Source organism: Trichoderma atroviride, chromosome 1, assembly GCF_020647795.1.
Source record: "Trichoderma atroviride chromosome 1, complete sequence".
Taxonomy (NCBI): Eukaryota; Fungi; Ascomycota; class Sordariomycetes; order Hypocreales; family Hypocreaceae; genus Trichoderma; species Trichoderma atroviride.
The window spans coordinates 3,799,479-3,822,371 of record NC_089400.1 but is presented as its reverse complement, the minus strand read 5'-3'; the positions used below and the strand labels follow the sequence as shown (position 1 = coordinate 3,822,371).

General features: G+C 49.8%; 6 protein-coding genes across 6 annotated transcripts; all 6 read left to right on the top strand.

Annotated features, from left to right (window-relative positions):
• The first annotated feature begins 492 nt into the window (after positions 1–492).
• Positions 493–2,688, top strand: TrAtP1_001366 (uncharacterized protein). The gene is made up of 2 exons (XM_014086110.2): positions 493–2,269; positions 2,361–2,688. The coding sequence occupies exons 1-2, from the start codon at positions 644–646 to the stop codon at positions 2,445–2,447; spliced, it is 1,713 nt and encodes a 570-aa protein (XP_013941585.2). The 5' UTR covers positions 493–643; the 3' UTR covers positions 2,448–2,688.
• A 2,033-nt stretch (positions 2,689–4,721) lies between these two features.
• TrAtP1_001365 (uncharacterized protein) lies at positions 4,722–5,582 on the top strand (the record flags this gene model as incomplete). Its single annotated transcript, XM_066110963.1, has 2 exons — positions 4,722–4,902; positions 5,524–5,582. The coding sequence occupies 2 exons, from the start codon at positions 4,722–4,724 to the stop codon at positions 5,580–5,582; spliced, it is 240 nt and encodes a 79-aa protein (XP_065967036.1).
• Positions 5,583–6,128: 546 nt separating this feature from the next.
• Positions 6,129–8,337, top strand: TrAtP1_001364 (uncharacterized protein). The gene is made up of 3 exons (XM_014086112.2): positions 6,129–7,103; positions 7,158–7,230; positions 7,309–8,337. The coding sequence occupies exons 1-3, from the start codon at positions 6,866–6,868 to the stop codon at positions 7,826–7,828; spliced, it is 831 nt and encodes a 276-aa protein (XP_013941587.1). The 5' UTR covers positions 6,129–6,865; the 3' UTR covers positions 7,829–8,337.
• Positions 8,338–8,762: 425 nt separating this feature from the next.
• TrAtP1_001363 (uncharacterized protein) lies at positions 8,763–9,963 on the top strand (the record flags this gene model as incomplete). Its single annotated transcript, XM_066110962.1, has 1 exon — positions 8,763–9,963. The coding sequence occupies one exon, from the start codon at positions 8,763–8,765 to the stop codon at positions 9,768–9,770; it is 1,008 nt and encodes a 335-aa protein (XP_065967035.1). The 3' UTR covers positions 9,771–9,963.
• Positions 9,964–11,420: 1,457 nt separating this feature from the next.
• TrAtP1_001362 (uncharacterized protein) lies at positions 11,421–12,723 on the top strand (the record flags this gene model as incomplete). Its single annotated transcript, XM_014086113.2, has 3 exons — positions 11,421–11,670; positions 11,762–12,467; positions 12,537–12,723. 3 exons carry the CDS (start codon positions 11,421–11,423, stop codon positions 12,721–12,723), a joined length of 1,143 nt encoding a protein of 380 aa, XP_013941588.2.
• Positions 12,724–14,952: 2,229 nt separating this feature from the next.
• Positions 14,953–22,522, top strand: TrAtP1_001361 (uncharacterized protein). Its single transcript, XM_014086114.2, has 4 exons — positions 14,953–15,127; positions 15,189–15,927; positions 16,007–22,050; positions 22,108–22,522. Exons 2-4 carry the CDS (start codon positions 15,345–15,347, stop codon positions 22,165–22,167), a joined length of 6,687 nt encoding a protein of 2,228 aa, XP_013941589.1. The 5' UTR covers positions 14,953–15,127; positions 15,189–15,344; the 3' UTR covers positions 22,168–22,522.
• The last annotated feature ends 371 nt before the right edge of the window (positions 22,523–22,893 follow it).

Sequence of the window (22,893 nt, the reverse complement as noted above, 5' to 3'; positions counted from 1 at the left end):
GCATCAAGATTGTAGATTCAAATAAAAGCAAAGAAAAGCTTCACAAAAATGCAAGTGAAGGGTAAATGAATGGACATTTGGGTGTCCTCGGCACACACGTCTGCTATCGCTTGGTATTAAAATTTGATATCTATAATATCCAATAGTTTTTACTATTATTTCCCAACTTCTTTACCTCTGCCACCGCTGCTCTACCAGACAACCTGTTAAGCGTTCAAGATTCTTATTATTAACCGTATATACATATTTTTGTCCGTTTTTCCCTTTTGCTGACTCTCATCCAAGTGACAAAAGTGTTGTAATAACTTTAACCCCCGATAGCTGCCAGAACCGGCGCTTCACCTACTACCGAGGTATAGCGCCACGATTATACGTAGCGCATACTTGTGTAAACTACAGCTGAGCCTAAACAAAGCATAGACCATGAAGCAACTATGAATAAGGACTGGTATTTGAGGTGACACCAAAGTCAGGACACAGCTATGACCTTGTGCTGATTCACCCTACCTACACGTTTGCCATTTCTCTCCGATCATGTGACAAAGCCCTGCTATTTCAACCAACAAACTTGAGTCCATGGCAAGCAAATGAACACAGCCCGACAAAAGAGTGCTTTTTCAAAAGAAGCATCATCACGGATATAATGGATGCCATGGACACAAGTAAACCCCCCTCTGGGCGTCCCCGGACCCCGATGACGATTGAGGAAAAAACCGCATTTCTGCGCGTTGCAGCTGCAGCTGATCCGGCATCTGTTACACGGGCCGAGAAGAATCATATATTTGGGCAGCCTCCGCCTGACGAAGAAGATCGCTTGTGTCAAGAGAAAATCGGCATGACGATGGAAGAGCTCAGACGCAAGGTTATGAGCGACCCAGACACTTTGACGGAATTAGAGTGCGACATTATCCGCTTCGGCGCCACCTACGAGTGGAATCGCCCAAGGGTCGGTAGGCCTCCATTGTGGAAGGCTTTTCTCCCAGACGAAGAGGGCCGTCTTGCCAGTCAAGTGTTTGCCCTGCTGGCGAATGACCGTGACGATGAGATATCTCGCCGTGCAGACGTCCGTGCCAAAGCTTTCGAAAATGTTAAAACAGAGCGCCGTTTAAAATTAGTTGAAGAAAGAAAGGCAGAGTCGGCAGCAAAATGGCAGCAAGAGTTTAGTGAAGCTATCAAAACATCAAGTCTCTTCAATCCTCCTCCCACCAGGTTGTCGGCTGAGGAAAAGGCACTCTATTTGCGCATTATAGCAGATCCAGCGTCTGTTACGCGGGCGGATAAGAACAAAGTGTATGAGAAACCCCCACCTGATGAAGAGGATCGTTTGTGCAAAGACAAAACTGGCATGACGATGGAACAGCTTAGACACAAGGCACTGTCCAACCCCGACGCTCTAACGGAAGACGAGTGTGACATTCTTGCCTACGGAGTTACCAAGCGGAATAAATCTAGTAGCAAGCCCAGTTTTTGGAAGTTCCACCTTGTTGAAGACGACATACAACTTGCCAATCAAGTTGATGAAATCTTATACACCCAAGACGATATCGAGATTCAGCGCCGTGCGACTCACCACCTTTCCCACACTTTCAAGGAAGTGATGGCAGAGCGACGCGGAAACCAAAGACAGAAACAAATCGCTGAGCGAGCGGCAAAGATGAGGGCTGCCCAACCTCGATGGCTTAACCACATGTCCGATGCAAAGCTGAGTCGATGGGGCTTTGTTATTTTCCGGACCGCGTACAGCGAGGGAACTGAAGAGAAATGGAAAGAGTTCCAGTGGGTTTATCTTGTTAATAAGAATGCACAGCTTAGTAAAGGCTGGAGAAGGGCAACCAGTTTCCGCTCTCTTCATGAACCGCTTCTTGTCAGCGACTCATCACTTGAGGGAGCAGGTGTCGATGTTTTGCGGCAGCGGTTCAAGGCCATACGAGAGCAGAACGAGATTCCCGCTGGCGTAGCGACAGATTGCTTCCTAATTGCGGATCAGGCGATTCTTGACAAGGCACTTCTCTCGGTAGAGGTCAAGTATCAACCGAAAGCTCAGGGCGAACCAGATCCATGGCAGTCTACATTTTTTATCAGAGCTGTTAATCCAGACTATGACGCTTCGGTACCAATCCCATCTGAAGGAGATTTAGCCGGCTACGAAGGGGAGATTACAATCCCACTCCCAAAAGTCTTTGACTGGCTGTACTACTGTTTCCTTGCCAAAAGCGAGGATTGGGAGACCAGATACAAGTTGGTGAAAGGAGGCCCTGCAGAAATGATGGTTAGTACGACTCTGCCCCTATTTGCTTCTCAGACTAGTAGTCTCACTCATTCGCGCCGTCTTATAAATACTTACACTGAGATATAAATAGGGTGAAATGTCGCCATATCCAGCATATCGTCCAGGAACAGAGCCTGCTAACCTTTCAGAGATACTGCCACCAGAGCCAGTTACCTAGACGCCATTTGGATGCTTTAACAAGCACTCTGTTCCATCTCTTAAGCTCGGATTGCTTCTTTACTTCTTTCCCATCGTGCAGGCTTGAGTCTAAATATATGCAAAAAAAGAAAGAGAAAAAAAGGGGGCAGAGTTGCTCTTGAGACAGGGGAAAACTAGCATTACTCCAAAAGATCTATCCTCTAGTAGTTATATAAATGTCGCAGATTATACCGCAGATTATCTAATAGGTCTCGCCACTATGTACATGTGGACCATACAACTTCCGAACGCTTCCAGGTTCGTGATGAACAAGCCCATTTTCACACACCATTGCTCTCCAATCTACATCATGTATCGTTCCTTCCGGTCCAAAATCCTGCCATACACATATAACAAAGCGCTCTGGTGAAGCTTGTATCGAGTAATCCGTTCCACACAAACCACAAGAGAAAAATTTCTGAGTATTGTTGGCAGATAAAGCTGTTTCAAAAGCTTCATTAATATTTTTCTCCCATCCGTATGCAATATTACATATTTCTTGGTCAGAAATATGTGAGCATATCTCTAAAAACTTAATCGAACTGTCGAGATACCTTAGTCTCACCTTCAACGTAAGTGAAGATGGATAGTAGTAGGTATCTTTCGTTAACAACCTTGGGGTAGACTGAGATTCTCCCTGAGATGCCCTTGGCTACATCAAAATATCCCATGATTGGGCCATGGTGTGGTGTAAGGAGTCTTCGAAGATATTTTTGATGCCTCCGTTTTATATCTTCCATTCTCGTGTATTTGAGCGTAAGTTCAACATGCCTGTGATTTGGATAGTAATGAGGCCAGCCAACCCTGGATACTCTGTATCCCTCTGTGGTATCCATTCCATCTTGACAGAAAAGATAACAGAATGTGTCGTGTAACGGTGTGTCCCATTTGTCAATTTGATGAAGCTTGCAACAGTTGACGCAAACCCATCGATCAGGTAGAGACCGGGCGAGAGGTGTGAGGTACAGCAATTTGTCTTCCCGTGTGGCTCTGGCTAGGTCTGTAACATTTCCCTTTCCAGTCAAAAAGTATTCATAAGTGATGACTCGTAGAGGACGGCAGGTCTGGTAGACAAGGAGCTGAGAATGGAAAGGAAGCAAGGCCAATATTTTGACAATTATCTCGACCGGTAGCTGAAGGATCAGGGAGTTCGTCTGAGGTTTGCCCCGTATAAGGCGGGTAAGGAATTGAATAATGGTCATGACGGAGAGTGTTCTGCTCTTGTCAATATTTTGATGTATCTCAGTAAAGGAAAGAGAGAGAGAGAGAAAAGAAAAGAAAAGAGAAGAAAAACACAGAGTTTTATCGAGGTTCGTGAGCGATTTATAATAATTGCGTGTGAGTTAGCACATTGCCCAATTTCTAATACCCATATTTGAGTCACACAAGAATAAGCGTCAGTCTAATATAAGATTTATTCAACATTCATGGCTGGAACCTTCATGAGTGTGGCGCTGCTAGTCATTTGTATAAGACCGAAAGCAACTTATATAAAACATAACTGCTAAGGCCTCTTAGGTACGTATCTTTATAGTAGTGGACACAGAGAGGAGATATAGGTTCCTTGGCGCATCAGTAAGGTTTCAATCTTCACAAGAACCTGTTGGAGGATATCTTCTGTACTTTCCAAGTTAAAAGTGCATGCCTAGACTGGTCGCCCAGAGAACGGTATAGAGACATACCCCTCAAGAGAAGATTGTAATAAAGATACATGGTTACTACGACTGCCGTTGCTGGGTCAGCATTTAATCTTGTATGATACACTTTTGTTGCATTGACTAATATTTACATTGTCCTGCGGAAAAATTCAACCAGTATGAATTTCCATGTACAGTGGGCTACACTAAAAAAGTATACCACATATGTTATTGATGATACTCGCCATGAAAACGAAAGAACTGGAGTGACAGAAAGAACTGGAGTGACAGAAAGAACTGGAGTGACAGAAAGAATTGTTCAAAAGCTTATACCATACATCTCAAACATACCTAAACAATCGACCTCGGCCGGACGGCTCATTTTGCAGAAGGACGCCTGCCTGATTTTAGTTACTTATCACTCTAAGAAATGTTGACTGCACTCGCTGTGTAGGTATGCTTTGAAAGCATAAGTATGGGAAGGACTACACGTATACATGGGAAGGTGTTATCAAGTTAAGCTATGAGTATTTGTTCTGCTTTGTTCGCTGATCCTTTTAGTTTTTGTTCCCTTTCTGAACCAGTCTCATATCTTTTCATAATAATTATTACCGAGTATGTCTTCCGTCGCCGCGGATTGGACCGGCGTCCTCATCAACTTCTGCAACCTCGCCGTCAACGTCCTTCGCCTCCTCGGAGAGGAACCAGTCCGAAGATGGTTCCGCCAACGCTCCGCCCGGCCAACGACAGGAAGCGGAGATACCGAGATGGGCCAGAGGGGCGATTTTGATGAGGTGCGTGAGTCCATATCCAGAGTGAACGCACGCGTAGATAGCCTAGATAGGGTAGTCAGAACTCCTGCTCCTACGGCTGTTCCCGATCCCCCCTGGTATTATTATTCTCCCCATCTTCATCTTCGTTCCCGCTCCGCCTCCGCCTCCTCCCACAGTCGTTACTGATCCCCTTCCCCTTTCCCGTTCCCCTTCCCCAGACATCTTCTTCTCTCTTCCCCCCTCCCCCAGCCGTAGTGAGCACAGCGATTAGATAGGCAAACAGGGCGCCTTCAGCGATGACTACTTTTTAGATTGCCGTGCTGCCGGAGCGGCGTTAAAAAAAGGCCGGGGGTGGGTGGGCGGGAGCCCTTTTTTTATCAACTTTTGAACAGATACTACACTGGAAAATCGTAGTTCATCTTTCTACCCTCCCCAACGACACGCCTGCTGGAGATGCCCTCTTCGCCTGGACCCGGTTCAACAAGATTGGCAACCGAGAGAGGTACATGAACTGCGCTGGTAAAAGGAGGCCCAGCAGAAATAGTGGTTAGTGCTCCTCTCTTTGTTTGCTTCTTAAACAAGATACATGTATCTCAGCCTCCCCCCACCCGCCGTTTCATGAACACTAACACTGAGATGTAAATAGAGTCGTTTGTTGCCATATCCAGCGTGTCGCTCTGGAACAAAGCCTGTAAATATTCATGAGATACTGCCACCGGAGCTGGCTAGCTAGACTTTATTTAGACGCTTGCTGTATCTATTCTGTCCCCTCTCTAAAACTCGTCCCAGCATGCAAGTCTTGGTACAAGTATCCCACATTCCCTCGCACAATTGACTATAATACTAATCGAACTTGCTTGTGCCGTCACTGACCAGAAACAGTAGTCAGCTAGCTTGCTATAGGTACATGTAGGTAGGTAGCACATATCGAGGTCCACTATGTACATACAGCCAAGCTTTCGAGGGAATCTTTCCAGAGCTATACTCGATCGCTGTATCATTGATCAGACCACTTCGGTGATGAATGGCATGTATTCGTCACTTCGGAGCCGATGAGGTTGCGCTGGAGAGGGGGCCGAGCTCCGCTTTATTGCGTACTTGGAAGGGGTGCTTCCATACCTAGAAACTTGAAGTCAAAGGCAGGGAACGTGAACATCAATAGCGCTAACTAACGGGCAAGAAGGGATATACAAGGATGATATGAGGATATGACTGGACTGAATCTCTTCATACGGCTGGGAGCGGCAAGTGGGTCTAGGCAGACCCAGTTTGAGAGTACTACTATACTTGTCCAAAGGTAACATCGTTTTCACGATTATGGCCAGCAGTGATCAGAAATGCCGAGCCCGGCAAACTGTTTGCACACATCGCTGAATAATGCACATACAAAAAATCTAATCTCTTCTTCCCGTTGTTGTGCGTATTTTCTCATCTATATGCTCGTATTCACTCTCTGATACGTTATATTCTTCTATATCCACTTGACAGGATACAGATTCCTGCGCGCAGATTCTTGTCGGGCTTAATTCTTAACGCCGTGACTGTTCCCTCGCTGCATAGCTTGATATACCTATACAAGGACGGGTGTATAGATGGGTAGGTATGTTGTTTGAAGGTATTATCTATATCAGGTGCAAATTTTCAGGTACAAATTTGCGCCGAGTACATGCTTTCACTCACCCCTTAATACGCGTTCTTCCACCGCGCTTGCGGATGCTTAAAGCTGTTATTCCCACCATCTTGAACATCACTTTCATGTACTTGAACTGGCGGCCAATGAGTTCAATTTGAAATACATCCATTCGTTGTCTTCGTGTTTAGCCGGCATTGACACAATTGGCGAATCGCACATCACAATCTTTTATGCATGTGATTCGACTGCCCCTCACTTTACTATTCCTTTGACGCAGTTACGTCCATCATTAAGCCATCAACACAAGCAGCGACATCTCTCTCGAAGCCATCATAGCACCAGAAGTTGAAGCAAAATGTCATGCCCAGACTGTTACCGTGGTTCCGTCCACGAGGGCCAACCGCGCGGAGAAGTCACTAAAGCTTACGGGCTGGACACATATGTCGTCAACCCAGCTGATGGACGGCCTGCCAAAGGCATTGTGGTCATTCTTCCAGATGCGTTTGGGTGGGAGTTTGTGAACATTAGGCTGCTTGCGGATAGCTATGCCGACAAGGGAGACTTTAAGGTGTATGCTCCTGACTTCATGAAAGGTAATCTCAGAGTCCAATCACCAGTCTTCATTTGTCAGAGGCTAATGGCTGTAGGTCATCCGGCACCGTTATATCTGCTTGAGAGCATGAGGGTCATGGGAAGCGATGCTGGAATCTTTACCAAGATGTAAGTACTAACCTTTTAAGAACAACAACATGCTTGAGAAACACCTACAAGTATATCAGCGCTAATTTAGACTTCCAGACGACACATATTCGGTATTCTAACTGGTGTTGTTCCCTTTCTCTGGATCAATTGGCCCTCTAAAGCATGGCCCCGAGTCAAGGGCTTCTTTGAACAGCTCCGCAAAGAAGAGGGCGCTTCGCAATCAGTCGGCGCTGCTGGCTTCTGCTGGGGCGGCAAGCAGGTCGTGCTGCTGGGCCGTGGCGATCAAATTGACGGACGGCCGCTGATTGATGCTGGATTCACCGGACATCCGAGTCTCTTGAGCCTTCCTGCCGACATTAACAGCCTGACACTGCCAGTATCATTTGCCTTGGCCGATCAAGACACTCATCTTCCGGTAGAGAAAGCCGAGGGTATCAAGACCATCGTTGAGGCAAAACCCGAGTCAGCTCGAGGCGAGGTGGTTGTCTACCCTAACTGTAGCCATGGCTTCTGTGTTAGGGTAGATCAAAAGTTTACCGAAATTGCAAAGCAGGCCGACGATGCGACTGATCAGGCGATTGCGTGGTTCAATGCTCACTTCAAATCTTCTGCATAATCCGTCCAAAAGAGAGGGGCCGTCTACTCGAATAGACATGTATATTACTATTCTTACCGCACACTACGTTTCCCATCAGCTTAATTTGAATAGATGGCACAGTCTAAATTACCTTGTGACGACTTCTCGCAAAGATTGCCTCTTTTTCGAAATGGATGTACCAGAAAGATTTCTTAGCTGTACACTTATATATTTTAAGCCGCTAGCACATTGAGATGGTGCGATTTATTGCGGTCTTGTCCAATGAAATATTTTCGGAGCATCATTCGGAGATCGTATAAGCTGGTGTATATCACGAGACTCCCCATCATCAAAATAGGCAAGAGGTTTGGAAATCTAGAATGGTACAGCCAAGACGAGGGATTATTTTTACCGTCGGCAATTACATCAGCGATAGTTTGGTGGATGAAAGTGCCATTTTGCGTATTGTTCTTAGCGCTGAAGGGCTTGATCTTTGCTCTGGAAATGGGCAATTGATTCCACGTCGTCTTTATAAAGTAGAAAGCTCCATCGCCCAACTCTATAATCCAAGTTTCAAGATTATAGGTTTGCTTATAGGCGAATTGACTTGAAATACACAAATGGTCTGAAATACTCAGATTTGAGCGTGCCCTTTCATCGGCCCAGGGTCCAGGATGCGGGGGAGGATTTCGCGGGGAACAAATCTGGGGATGCCGGCATTTAAAAACCCGGTGCCGGGTGATCAGGTTTATTAGTCGCGTATACATACAGCAGACTTCCAAAGTGGGCAGATCCATCGTTGGCAAATGAATACCGTCGGCTGATGTCTAATATAAGAGCATTGAACTTATAAGCCCGAAAATGCCTTGAGGAGAATCCAAGGCAAACTGACAATGATAAATACCGTCCCGCTTGCCCTTTGTCCGTATGAGAAAGAATTTGTCTTTCTGTAGCAACAGACAAGCCCCGGCGCATGAAGCTTACACCAGAGATCCAACTTGAGATGCTTCCATTACTGTTATGCGCCACGGCCGCGGCGGCTGCCAGCGTCCCCGGCTTACGAAAACTGAGCAATCTGGTCACCTTTGGAGACAGCTACACAGACGAAGGACGCTTGAACTACATCTTCAGTCACAACGCTCTGCCTCCTCCCGGCCAGCTATTGCCAGTGAATAACCAGACCTCGGTGGGCGGTTATGCCTGGCCAAGACTCGTGGCGCAAAAGACGGGAGCCAAGCTCTACGATTATGCCGTTGCAGGTGGCATGTGTTCTGACAATGTGACGCAGCATTACTTGGGCAATATCAATGGGCCATTCCCTTCCATCCTGGATTACGAGGTACCGGCCTTCGAGACAGATCTGGGGTACAAAGGGCTGTATCCAGACCGAAGAGCAGATAACACAGTTTACGCGCTGTGGATTGGCACCAATGACCTTGGAATTGACGGGTTCTTGGGCGAAGAGCAAGTTCAAGGAGCCACAATCACAGACTTTGTAGAGTGTGTTTGGAAAGCCTTTGACGGGGTGTATAAGCTGGGAGGCAGGCAATTCGTCCTCCTCAACGTGCTTCCACTGCAGCTTTCACCCATGTATGCTTCCATCCCCAATGGCGGCACGGGCAACAATGAATACTGGGGAAATAAGGAGACTTTCAACACCACAGAGACTCAGTATAAGATGGAGGAGTATCTGACCAGCGCCAACACCATGTTCGCCACCGGAGCGCCGTATAATTCGCTCATCAAGAAGCGTTGGCCGGGTGCGACAGTCAGCCTTTTGGACGTGCATTCTCTGTTGCTGGACTTGCGTGCAAATCCATCCAAATATTACACTGCACCTGTCGATATTACCAGCTCGTGGAGGGGATGCGGCGACTCAGGCTGCTATCAATCGACTGAACCGCAGTCGAATTTCGTGTGGTACGTATGCACATTCATGTGTTCTCATGGTGTGAGGCACTGTTATAGCTTGTGGCATTGAATGCTGACATGGATATGATCGGGTTTAGGTACGACGAGGTGCATCCGTCGGAGAGGACATGCGAATATGTAGCCGACGAGTTTATCAGCCTTTTGGAGGGAAAGTCGAAATACGGCGTGTCGTATCACTAGCATGAGTGACGGGTAGAACAAAGAATCACGAGAACAAGAAAAGACGTTGGCTGAGATCAAACTTGGAAGGCTTTTTTTTATGACTGGTTGTGTATCTGTGGCATATAATCAGCCAGAGGTTTGGAGTGATAAGAGATGGCAGAGATTACGTTAGCTAGCAGCAGATATTACTCCTGGACGTGTAAGCCGCTATTTTGAGATTGGCGCTGTTGAATGTCTTGGATCCAGTCTGTAAATACATGAACGAGCGAGAGCGGCTTGGCCAAAATTGTACCGGGAAATGTTAATGGTGGTTTGTTTTTGAACAGCAATTTACATCTGCATGATTACCTGGTATGTACATGAATTTACCCTATAGTGATGCTCGCATTTCGAAAAGTGAGGTTGTACTGGAAGACTGGTGGCTTACGGTACATGGATTATGACTGTACCAGAGACAGGTCAGCCCATCACGGACAAACGAAGCGCCTACTTACATGCAGGTGTGTGATATTGATTCAAGGTTGCATAGCACGGATGACGGTCAAATCGGATCAAATGCTTCGCATCATTGTCTACTTACACTTGGGTACCCAACATGGCCAACCTCACTGGCTGAGTCTTGGTCTGACATTTGATCTTACTATTACACCCGATGTATAGGTATATATACCCTAGAGTGTCAACACTTTATAAAGCGTGCTCTCACTTGACTCTCTACATCTACGTCGACTCTATCAAGACTTGGGCTTATTAAGCGAGGCACGGCCCGTGGCTACTCTCGACTGCAGACTTACTGTAGAAGCTGCTCTGACCCAATCGCCATTCGAGATTTCATCGTCCGTCGCACCTATCCGCGCGCCAGCAAACCTTGATCGTCCCTCCCGGCCGCCTTTTTTCTCCTCCATTGACATCGGCAAGCTGAAAAAAAAAACGGCCCTGAAATCAGATTCACTGTTGAAAGTCCAGGTGAGAACTGCACCGTCTAGTTGTTTTTCTTTACTCTGTCGCTCTCCTCATCCAGCGATAAAGGGTGCCTCTTACACCTTCACATGCAGAAATCGCATCTCCAACTGACTCAGCGACACTGTTAGCAGCCTGGACAAACACGGTGCCTGTGCCTGATCTTCCCCGTGGCCTCAAGACAGCCAGCCGGCAGCGACTCCAGCGCAGATACCATACTATTAATATCCCACAGGCTGGCCCTGGCCGCAAATCCGCACAGATTGCCCTCTATCCGGCGATTGGATCGTGTGCCTGACAGTGCAACTGGAGCCAGCGACCCAACCATCTGCATCTCACGTCATTCCGCGACTGCAGCACCGCCAACTAGGCCACTTTCGCGCTCCTCGACCCGCTAAGGCCATTTTCCATCTATACTACTGCTACAACTTCTTCTCAGCCGCTCCGCGATCTTCAACCGCCAACAACCGTGTCTCGTCGCTCGCCAGCCTCGACCTCGCGACCCCGAATTCCGCACTCGAAACAGCGTCCCAGCCTCTGCGGCTCGCCCGAGCAATCAATCCCTCCCCTGCCAGCCATGTACTCTGCCAACTATGGCTTTGGCAATGCCGCGCCCAACTTCAACCCCCCCGCGGGCGCACCGCAGCCAGGAATGCAGCCCGGTGGAATGCAGCCCGGGCAGCAGGCCATGTTCAACCGGCAGCAGCAATTCGCCGGCATGGCTCCCCAAGGAGTCTTCCCAGGCGCGAACCCCCATATGATGCAGGACGCCAGCGCCGCCATGATGCAGGGTCAGGGCATGCCCGGCATGGCGCCAAACAATCAGAGTAGGTCCTCTCCGCGTGTCTTGATGGCACATTTGACGCTGGCACAGCCGTTGTGCGACGGCGTAGAGCACTCATTGCTAACTCGTGATAGTGGCCTACCAGCAGCAGTTCCCCGGCGCGTCATACGGCCAGGTGCTCCCTGGGTCGGTCGGTCCGCAGGGCTTCGTTCCCAATAACTACATGATGGGCCCTGGCATGCAAGGCTTCCCCATGGGCCAGCCCGGCATGCCTCAGCAGGCTCAGATGATACAGCGCATGCAGCAGCAGCAGCAGCAACAGCAGCAGCAGCAGCAACAGCAGCAGCAGCAGCAACAGCCTCAACAGTCCCAACAGCAGCAACAGCAGCAGCTATCTCAGCAACAGCAGAACCAGATGATGGCACAAGTGTCAACGCCTCAAAGACCCTCGAGCACAACGCAAGGAACGCCGACGAATATCATGCCTCCCCAACAACCTCAGTTCTCGACTCCCCAGCCAATGTCTCAAGGGCAGACGCCTACAGCCCATCACCAGCCGCAGGTGGGAGTAGCCACTCCTCAGACGCCAACTTTTTCGTCCAACCCGGCGAGCAGCATGGCTGCTCCATCAAGCGCGGTGCCAATGAGCCCGACAACAGAAAGTCTTGAAAAGGAGAGATTTGCGCTGTTATTAGACATCAATCACGAGCTGCTATACGAGTCCATTCAGATACAGACAACACAGCAAGAGCTGAAGAAGGAATTCGTTGCTGTCAATGGAAACGTTCCCGACAGGAAGCCTACAGAGGAGGAGAGCCAGTTTCAGCATGATTATCTACAGTATGTTTCACTTGACAGTCAGAAGAGCGAACAACAAGCTCTTACTCTAATCACTAATGCGTTATCTAGTTGTATGCGACGGCTTCAAGGAAATCTATCATACATGGCTGCCCTAGCCGATCGGAAACCCGATGTCAAACTCCCGCCGTGTCCACCATATCTCAGCGCTCCCCCCACTCAACATGGCGCTGAAACTGAGAGCAATGCCGATCGGCGCCGAGAACTCGAGCGTACCGGTAGACCCCGTGGCGGATAGGGAAGAACGGAATAAATCGATTCAAGATCTGTACCGCCGACTGCAAGCCGTCTTCCCTGAGCATGACCCAAAGAATGAACCTGCCTACCGCACGTCTGCCCCTGGCCAGAAGCCAGGCAACCCAATGACAGCGAGCCAACAAGCGAGCCCGGCTGCCCAGAGAACACCCCAGTTATCAAACATGCCAGGGCCACCCATGAATTCACAAGCCGGCGTGCCTATGCAATAAGATACAGTTCTGAGTCATGACTAAAGATTTATAGCCGCGGGGTAGGGCATATGTGCAGTATAACGGGATTGAGAGCCAGAACCGAAAAAAGAAGGTTTGATGGCAGCGGAAGGGAACATGGCCTGCAACTTCTCTCAATTTCCTGCTGGCGTTTTCAATCTGCTTATTTAGAGGCGCGACATGATGGTTTGACTATATGATATCATTTGACTTTTCCTTCTTTTCTTTTTCTACGAAATCTTTTCTGGACTTGCATGGCAAGGATGTTACAAGAATGCATATAAACTCACGAAGCATAAAAGAACAATCATCTTTCCGAGCAGGAAGTCTACTTTCATTGGGTAGGCCTGCTCATTTAGCTACTGCCTATCTATGTAGTATTAATACACTTTATCTACTATACTGATATTTGGACTCGTCTATTGGTGTAATATTGGTGGGATCCGCGTCCTTTCAGCTGGCCATTCAAGCGTAATTTGTACATGTCTGTGCTGAAACACGCCTGGCTCAGACAACTTGTAACCCAAGTTGGTGCAATTCCGCGTGGTAGGGCTACAAGCTTTCAAAACTTGCCATATACGGTACACCTTTAATACTAGATGAGTGTTCCCAACAAGCACACAAAGTTTGAGAGAAGAATCCAAAAGAGTAGGTTATCGAGTCTCATTGCATGGCGTAACATTTGGTGTTAAAATTTCGAGATTATGAACATAAGATGCCCAGCAGAACTTGTCTAATCCAGCCTGGTATATAAAATCTGGTGAACTGTCGTACTTTAACGGGCCAGCAACTCATTCTTCTTTTACACGGCTTTCGACTAAAACCTTGATATCTTTGGGTTCACGTTGTCTATTCAACCAGTATCTGTTCGTCTCAGTTCTGGAAAGACAATACGCTTTCATTAGTCGTAGATCTAGTCCAGAGCTTTTCATGGGTCTCGGGAATGCTGTTGGATAACTGTTGGGTAACTGTTTCCCGTACATGACAAGGACTTGCCGCCATCACCGTCATCCTTTACTTCGTATAACTGAGAACGGCCTCAAAGAAAACTACAGCACTGGGGACATACGTTGCAATCGGTACGGGCTAAAGGATGTGAGAAATAGTTCAACGAGTCAGACATTGCATCGATACCAAAGCTTGTTTTGATCTAACCGCGTATCTGGGCGGAACAGAAAATCTCTTCACTGAGCCGAAATTGCAACAACACCAATGTAGACTAGCCAATTGCTCGGGAAGCTTCAAAACCGCAATATTTCGTACAACAGACAATTACACATAGCAATCAGCCGCTTCGCCACGGCACACTAGGCCATGATAAGGCCAAGCCCAGATTCGCTCGTCCCCAACCCGCACCTTGTTTTTTTTCGGCTTGCTTTGATCCACAAGTGGGAGAAAAAAAAAAGAAGAAAAAAAAGAGGGATCTGCGGAGGCGTTTGGGCGCTCCGCAGATTGCTCGGGGTGCTGCAACTTGTAAATCCCACGGCAGTCTCGTGACACCTGTACAACGCATATTTTTCCGTGATGATGGCATTCATTGTCAATTCAATGCATTTAGTTAGCATACAAGATTTCATATTGCTTGCTGTCCCCTTTTGCTACTCCCCAAGCCACGTGTTACTGAAAGCACATGGAAAACACGCCCGGATCTCGTCACCTCCATCCAGGGACGAAAATAATTTTCTGCCCGCCATGGAGGGGTCAAGTGCAGCCACTAAACAGGGCTGCTGCGGGGTCCATTCTAGCGCATGGCCGCTGAATCAATACCACGCAAATGCCCTGCACGCATCCATCATAGGCAATATGGCAGCCCCAAGGCCGCCCTGCCATTGGCCCATCTCGCTGGTGGCGGTGGAACTGGCGCTGTGATTCCAGCTCCATTGGCCAATGGCGTGGCTCAGGGCGGCAGGCTAGCACGGGCGATGATGGCACTGGTAGAAAAAAAAAAAAGTTGCCGGTGGTGTTAAGAACGTTCCGCTGGCCGGCGCTGAGATTTTTTTCTTCTCCTTCCTTCTCTCTCCTCCTCAACTACGGCGAGGGCATCCTTCAAGCTTCTTTTTTCTATTCTCGACCTGATCCCTCTGAAGGACGCCTTCTAATTGTTGTTGAGGCAGCAGATGAGCGCGAGGTAGCTCTTGACCTGCCCGGGAAAAGCTCTGAGAACGAGTTTTTCTTGTCAGTCGTCTCCAGCCACCTTCGCCCCTCTTCCAGTTCACTCACTCATTGTCATCAGCAGAATCTTGCCTTACGTCCGGTGTCGGTAGCTGAATCTGGAGAAGAAAAACCTGAAGAGCTTGCAAGACGACAGAAAAGTCCGAAGCTTCAGTTGTTGTCCACTCCTTCAGTAATCTAAACTTGCATCAAAGTCAGAATTTTCCACGCCGCACACACAATGGCTGTCCAGCTACGGAAACCCGCTACAGCTAGCCACAGCGGCGATGAGCGGCCGGTGTGCCTGGAGCTTGAAGATGGCTCCATCTACCAGGGCTTCAGCTTCGGTGCGGAGACGAGCATCGCCGGAGAGCTGGTTTTCCAGACCGGTATGGTGGGGTATCCCGAATCTATCACGGACCCCTCATATCGTGGCCAGATCCTTGTCATCACATTTCCCCTAGTCGGAAACTATGGTGTCCCTTCGCGCGAGACGCTTGATGAGCTGCTTGGCGATCTGCCTGCCCACTTCGAGTCCTCGCAGATTCACATCGCTGGTCTCGTTACCGCCTCCTACTGCGGCGAGGATTTCTCCCACTTCCTCGCTACCTCTTCTCTTGGCACATGGCTCAAGGAACAGGGCGTCCCGGCCATGTATGGCGTGGACACCAGAGCCTTGACCAAGAGAATTCGAGAGAAGGGTAGCATGCTGGGCAAGATGAGACTTGCCAGCGCTACCGCCACGGCCGATAGTCTCGCCTCTCTCGATGCCTTCGAGGCAATTGACTGGGTGAACCCCAACACAGAAAACTTGGTGGCACAGGGTGAGTTCCCCCATATGCCCCTCTTTCTACTAGATGTAAACCCAAAACATGAAAAGAAATATGCTCATGCTTTTCGTAGTATCCGTCAAGGAGCCTAAGCTGTATAAGCCGCCCGCGTCCGTCGTTGCTCGCCAGCATCCTTCCGGCCGGACAATCCGTGTTCTGTGTGTTGATGTCGGCATGAAGTTCAACCAGCTTCGATGCTTCCTCAAGCGTGGTGTCGAAGTCGTAGTCTGCCCTTGGGACTATGACCTGACCAAGGCCACCAGTGAGGAGTACGACGGTCTCTTCATCTCCAACGGTCCTGGTGACCCAGCTATGCTCGAGAGCACTGCTAAGAACATTGCTGCCGTCATGGAGGCCAACAAGATTCCCATCTTCGGTATCTGCTTGGGTCACCAACTGATGGCCCGCGCCTCTGGTGCAAAGACCACCAAGATGAAGTTTGGTAACCGCGGTCACAACATTCCCTGCACAAGCATGGTCACTGGAAAGTGCCACATCACCTCCCAGAACCACGGTTTCGCCGTGGATGCCGGCTCTCTGCCCACAGGCTGGACAGAGCTCTTCGTCAACGCCAACGATGGCAGCAACGAGGGTATCATGCATGTCGAAAAGCCATACTTCAGTGTTCAGTTCCACCCTGAGAGCACCCCGGGCCCTCGAGACACCGAATACCTTTTCGATGTATTCATTAATACCATGGCCAGCTGTGCTGAGAACCCTGCTCTGTTGCAGTCTCCTGTCTCCTTCCCTGGTGGAGCTATCGAGGAGAACGAGAGACTTCACCCCCGTGTCTCCGTCAAGAAGGTCCTTGTTCTTGGCAGTGGTGGTCTCAGCATTGGCCAAGCCGGAGAGTTCGACTACTCTGGTAGCCAGGCCATCAAGGCGCTGAAGGAGGAAGGCATCTACACTGTCCTCATCAACCCCAACATTGCCACCATTCAGACCTCAAAGGGCTTGGCTGACAAGGTCTACTTCCTCCCTGTCAACGCCGACTTTGTGCGAAAGGTCATTCAGTACGAGCGACCGGATGCCATCTACGTTACCTTTGGTGGCCAAACCGCCCTTCAGGTCGGTATTCAGCTCAAGGACGAGTTTGAGAGCCTCGGTGTCAAGGTTCTGGGTACTCCCATTGATACCATCATCACCACCGAGGACCGTGAGCTCTTTGCTCGAAGCATGGACTCCATTGGCGAGAAGTGCGCCAAATCTGCTTCAGCCAACAACGTCGAGGAGGCTCTCCACGTCGTCAAGGACATTGGCTTTCCCGTCATCGTCCGTGCTGCCTATGCCCTGGGTGGTCTAGGAAGTGGTTTCGCCAACAACGAGCAAGAATTGACGGATCTTTGCCACAAGGCCTTTGCCGCCAGTCCTCAAGTTCTTATTGAGCGAAGTATGAAGGGATGGAAAGAAATTGAGTATGAAGTCGTCCGAGATGCTCAGGACAACTGCATTACTGTTTGTAACATGGAGAACTTTGATCCCCTCGGTATCCACACCGGCGACTCCATTGTTGTTGCCCCGTCGCAGACTCTCTCTGACGAGGACTACAACATGCTCCGAACAACTGCCGTCAATGTCATTCGACACCTCGGCGTTGTTGGTGAGTGTAACATTCAGTATGCCTTGAACCCCTTCTCCAGGGAGTACTGCATTATTGAAGTCAACGCTCGTCTGTCTCGATCCTCTGCTTTGGCTTCCAAGGCTACTGGTTACCCCCTGGCGTTTATTGCCGCTAAGCTGGGTCTCGGAATTCCTCTCAAGGAGATTAAGAACTCGGTGACCAAGGTCACATGCGCCTGCTTTGAGCCGTCCCTCGATTATGTCGTTGTCAAGATGCCCAGATGGGATTTGAAGAAGTTCACTCGTGTTTCCACCCAGCTTGGCTCTTCCATGAAGAGTGTCGGTGAGGTCATGAGCATTGGTCGCACATTCGAAGAAGCCATCCAAAAGGCTATTCGAGCCATCGATTTCCACAACCTTGGCTTTGGCGAGACCAAGGCTCTCATGAGCATCGATGATGAGCTGCAAACACCCTCTGACCAGCGTCTGTTTGCTATTGCAAACGCCATGCACCAGGGTTACTCAGTCGACAAGATTTGGGAGATGACCAGAATCGACAAGTGGTTCCTCCGCAAGCTCATGGGTTTGAGCGACTTTGCCAAGGCTATGCCTCAATACAGCACCACCGATGTTTCGCTGAACCCCGGCATCCTTCTCCAGGCCAAGCGCCTGGGCTTCTCCGACCGACAGCTTGCCAAGTTCTGGAGCTCAAACGAGATTGCTGTTCGCAGACTTAGACTCGAGGCCGGCATCCAGCCCTTTGTCAAGCAGATTGATACAGTTGCTGCCGAGTTTCCTGCTTTCACAAACTACCTCTACCTCACCTACAACGCGTCTGAGCACGATGTTGACTTTGAGGACCACGGTGTCATGGTTTTGGGCTCTGGTGTGTACCGAATTGGTTCATCCGTCGAGTTTGACTGGTGCTCTGTTCGCGCCATCCGCACTCTGCGAGCCACCGGCCACAAGACCATCATGGTCAACTACAACCCAGAGACAGTCTCCACCGATTATGACGAGGCCGACAAGCTGTACTTTGAGAACATCACTCTTGAGACAATCTTGGATATCTACCAGCTGGAAAACGCTAGCGGAGTCCTCGGTGCCATGGGTGGCCAGACCCCCAACAACATTGCTCTGCCCCTCCACCGTGCCGGTGTCAAGGTGCTGGGTACCTCTCCTGAGATGATTGATACCGCCGAAAACCGTTACAAGTTCTCCCGTATGCTGGACCGAATCGAGGTTGACCAGCCCACTTGGAAGGAGCTCACCAGCTTCGAAGAGGCCCAGGCTTTCTGCCAAAAGGTGTCTTATCCCGTGCTGGTTCGACCCTCATACGTCCTCTCCGGTGCGGCCATGAACACTGTCTACTCTGAGAAGGATCTGGAAAGCTACTTGGCTCAGGCCGCCGAGGTCTCACGCGAGCACCCTGTCGTTATCACAAAGTACATTGAGAACGCCAAGGAAATCGAGATGGACGCTGTTGCCAAGGATGGTGTTGTTGTTGGCCACTTCATCTCTGAACACGTTGAGAATGCCGGTGTCCACTCTGGTGATGCCACTCTCATCTTGCCGCCGCAAGATCTTGAACGTACCACCATTTCACGCATTGAAGAGGCTACTCGCAAAATTGGTGCCGCTCTGAACGTGACTGGTCCCTTCAACATCCAGTTCATTGCCAAGGACAACGACATCAAGGTTATCGAGTGTAACGTCCGAGCTTCTCGTTCGTTCCCCTTTGTTTCCAAGGTCATGGGAGTTGATCTGATCGAGATGGCCACCAAGGCAATCATGGGCCAGCCTTTCCAGGAGTACCCACCTACAGATATTGCTCCTGACTGCGTCGGTATCAAGGTTCCTCAATTCAGTTTCTCTCGTCTTTCTGGTGCCGATCCTGTTCTTGGTGTCGAGATGGCCTCTACTGGTGAGGTTGCTTGTTTCGGTGTTGACAAGAACGAGGCATACCTCAAGGCTCTCTTGTCTACCGGATTCAAAATTCCCAAGAAGAATATTCTCCTGTCCATTGGTTCGTTCAAAGACAAGAAGGAGATGCTTCCATCAGTCCAGAAGCTTCAGAAGCTTGGGTACAAGCTGTTCGCCACCGCTGGTACTGCCGATTTCCTGCAGGAGCACGGCGTCCCTGTCCAGTATCTCGAAGTTCTCGGTAAGCAGGAAGACAAGGATTCTGAGTTTTCTCTCACTCAGCATCTTTCCAAGAACACGATTGATCTGTACATCAACTTGCCTTCCAACAACAAGTACCGCCGTCCCGCAAACTACATGAGCAGAGGCTACCAGACTCGTCGTATGGCCGTCGACTACCAGATTCCTCTCGTCACCAACGTCAAGAATGCCAAGATCCTCATTGAGGCTATTGCTCGAAGCTTCGATCTCAGTGTTAGCAAGCGTGATTACCAGACTAGCCACAAGACTGTGGTCCTGCCCGGATTGATCAACGTTGCAGCCTTTGTTCCCGGCCTTGTTACGCCAGAGAGCCATGACATGGAGACCGTTACCAAGGCCTCCATCTCTGCAGGCTTCAGCATGATCCGTGTCATGCCCCTGGGCCTGGAAGGCGCCATCACCGACGCCATCACTCTCAGGGCCGCTCAGCAGAACAGCAAGCTCGGCGACTACTGCGACTACAACCTGTCTGTTTCCGCCACCTCGGACAACGACAGCCAGATTAGTACCCTTGCTGGGGAAGTCGGTTCGCTCTTCATTCCCTTCAACCACTTGTCTGGCAACATTAGCAAGGTGGCTGCCGTCACTGCCCACTTTGATGCTTGGCCGACGCACAAGGTCATTGTCACTGACGCCAAGCTGACTGACCTCGCCTCGATCCTTTTGCTGGCTTCTTTGCACAACCGCCGCATCCACGTTACGTCCGTTACGAACAAGGATGACATTCGTCTGATTGCGCTTAGCAAGGCCAAGGGACTGCGCGTTTCTTGTGATGTCTCCATCTACTCCCTGTACCTGTCTACCAAGGACTACCCTGAGCTCGATCGACTCCTCCCGTCCCCCGAGGACCAGGCAGCTCTTTGGGAGAACATGTCAACCATTGACGTCTTCTCTGTCGGAAGCCTGCCCTACCAGCTGGCTGAGTCTCTAGGAAAGAAGGCTGACACGTCGAGTGGCATTGCGGATGCTCTTCCGCTCCTGCTCACCTCTGTTACTGAGGGCAAGCTGACGATTGACGACCTCAGGCAGAAGCTTTACCAGAACCCCATGGAAATCTTTGAACTCCATGACCAAGTTGGCACCAGCATTGAGGTCGAGATCGACCGCGCCTACCCGGCCCAGGCTGGCAACGTGTGGTCGCCGTTTGAAGGTCGCCTTATGCGCGGATCTGTTCGCAGAGTTACCTTCCAGGACGCCACGGTCTGCTTGGATGGCGAACTCTTGGCGGTGCCTCCCAAGGGCAAGGACATGTCTTCGCACAACATTTCTCGCGAGGCCCCGACTTCTCCTGCTTTGAAGCCCGCCATTGGTCTGATTACTCAAGTTACCGAGAGCCCCAAGCCTAGACAACCCGCTGGTTTTAGTAGCCCCAAGATTGCTGCTCGATTCCGCAATCTTGAGGGACTCGGCTCTCCTGCCAGACTCGGAGGCGCTGTGGATGAGCTTGGCCTGACTCTGTCTCCCCAGCCGACAACCAACTCTCTTCAACAACTACTATCGCAGCCCAACTCGTTCAAGAACGCCCACGTTCTGTCCGTGAAGCAGTACACTCGATCTGACCTGCACTTGCTGTTCACCGTGGCTCAAGAGATGCGTCTCGGCGTTCAGCGCGAGGGTGTTTTGAACATCCTCCGCGGCCGCGTTCTCTGCACGCTGTTCTATGAGCCTTCCACTCGAACTTCCGCTTCATTCGACGCTGCCATGCAGAGACTTGGAGGGCGTACCATTGCGATTGCGACATCTACCTCGTCTGTGCTGAAGGGCGAGACGCTACAGGATACTCTGCGAACCCTGGCCTGCTACGGAGATGCCGTTGTCCTGCGTCACCCTCAAGAGACTTCTGTGGACATTGCCAATAAGTACTGCCCTGTCCCTGTGGTCAACGGCGGAAACGGCAGCAAGGAGCACCCAACCCAGGCCTTCCTCGACCTCTTTACCATCCGTGAGGAGCTGGGCACCGTGCAGGGTCTGACAATTACCTTCTTGGGTGATCTTCTATATGGCCGACCCGTCCACTCGCTGGTGTACCTGCTCCAGCACTACGACGTCAAGGTTCAGCTCGTGTCTCCCAAGGCACTGTCTCTCCCCGCCAAGGTGAAGGAGCAGCTGATTGCCTCTGGACAGCTGTTGGTTGAGTCAGAGACTCTGACACCCGAAATCCTCGCCCGCAGCGATGTGCTGTACTGCACACGCGTGCAAAAGGAACGTTTTGAGAGCGTGGAGGCTTATGAGAAGGTGAAGGACTCGTACCGCGTGGACAATGCTACGCTGAAGAACGCCAAGAGCTCCATGGTTGTGCTGCACCCTCTTCCAAGGAACGAGGAGGTGGCTGAGGAGGTGGACTTTGACCAGCGGGCGGCGTACTTCAGACAGGTAAGGACGCCCCTTTTCAAATCAACGGGGATTGAATTTGCTAACTTTGTGATGCAGATGCGGTATGGTCTTTACTGCAGGATGGCGCTCCTGGCACTTGTTATGGCTAGCTCGTAGAGAAGCTATTTCATTGTGTCAGATGTGGATTTCCGGATGAAGACTGTACAGAGTAGAACTTGCTTTCTCTTATTTCGATGTTTTTTCCGGATTATTTTTGGGACGGTTGAATGGGACACAAAAAGGGGCATGATGTAGAAGGTTATTTCTTTTTTTTTTCAATGGGCGTTACACATATTAGACTACGTCCTAGGTATTAAACCCGTATTTATGGCATCGTCTGCCTATTTTCGGAAGGGTTTGGCGTTATTTGGTGTTTTTTTTAGAGAGCGTTCTGTGAGTGGCGTTTGTTAGCCCGCAGGCGTATAAGATACCCGTACTATGATACCCAATAGAGTTTGATGCGTATACGTATGTATACGTACGTTTATACGTCGTGTACGTACGTTGCGTACGTTTTGTTTGTATGTTGTGTGTGTTGTATATGTGTGTGTTTTGTGTCTAATTCAGAGCAGAGGCACTAGAGCGTCCAAAGCTTTCGTGGAGTTGAGACTAAGTGGAAATGGTTCCGCACCAGCGCCCCAGCTAGAACAGCCACTGTAGCGTATACTTTTGCTTACGAGTAGTGACAACGGGTATTTGGAGTATTAGGTACGAGGGGATTGGTTGCTGGTTAGATGGCAGGTCATTTGTGCAGATCGTGCTGAGATGCACCTCTTGTGAGAATCGGTGGCGTGGAGCTGCAGAGCGATGTCATGGATTCTTCAAAAGATGAAATATGTACAC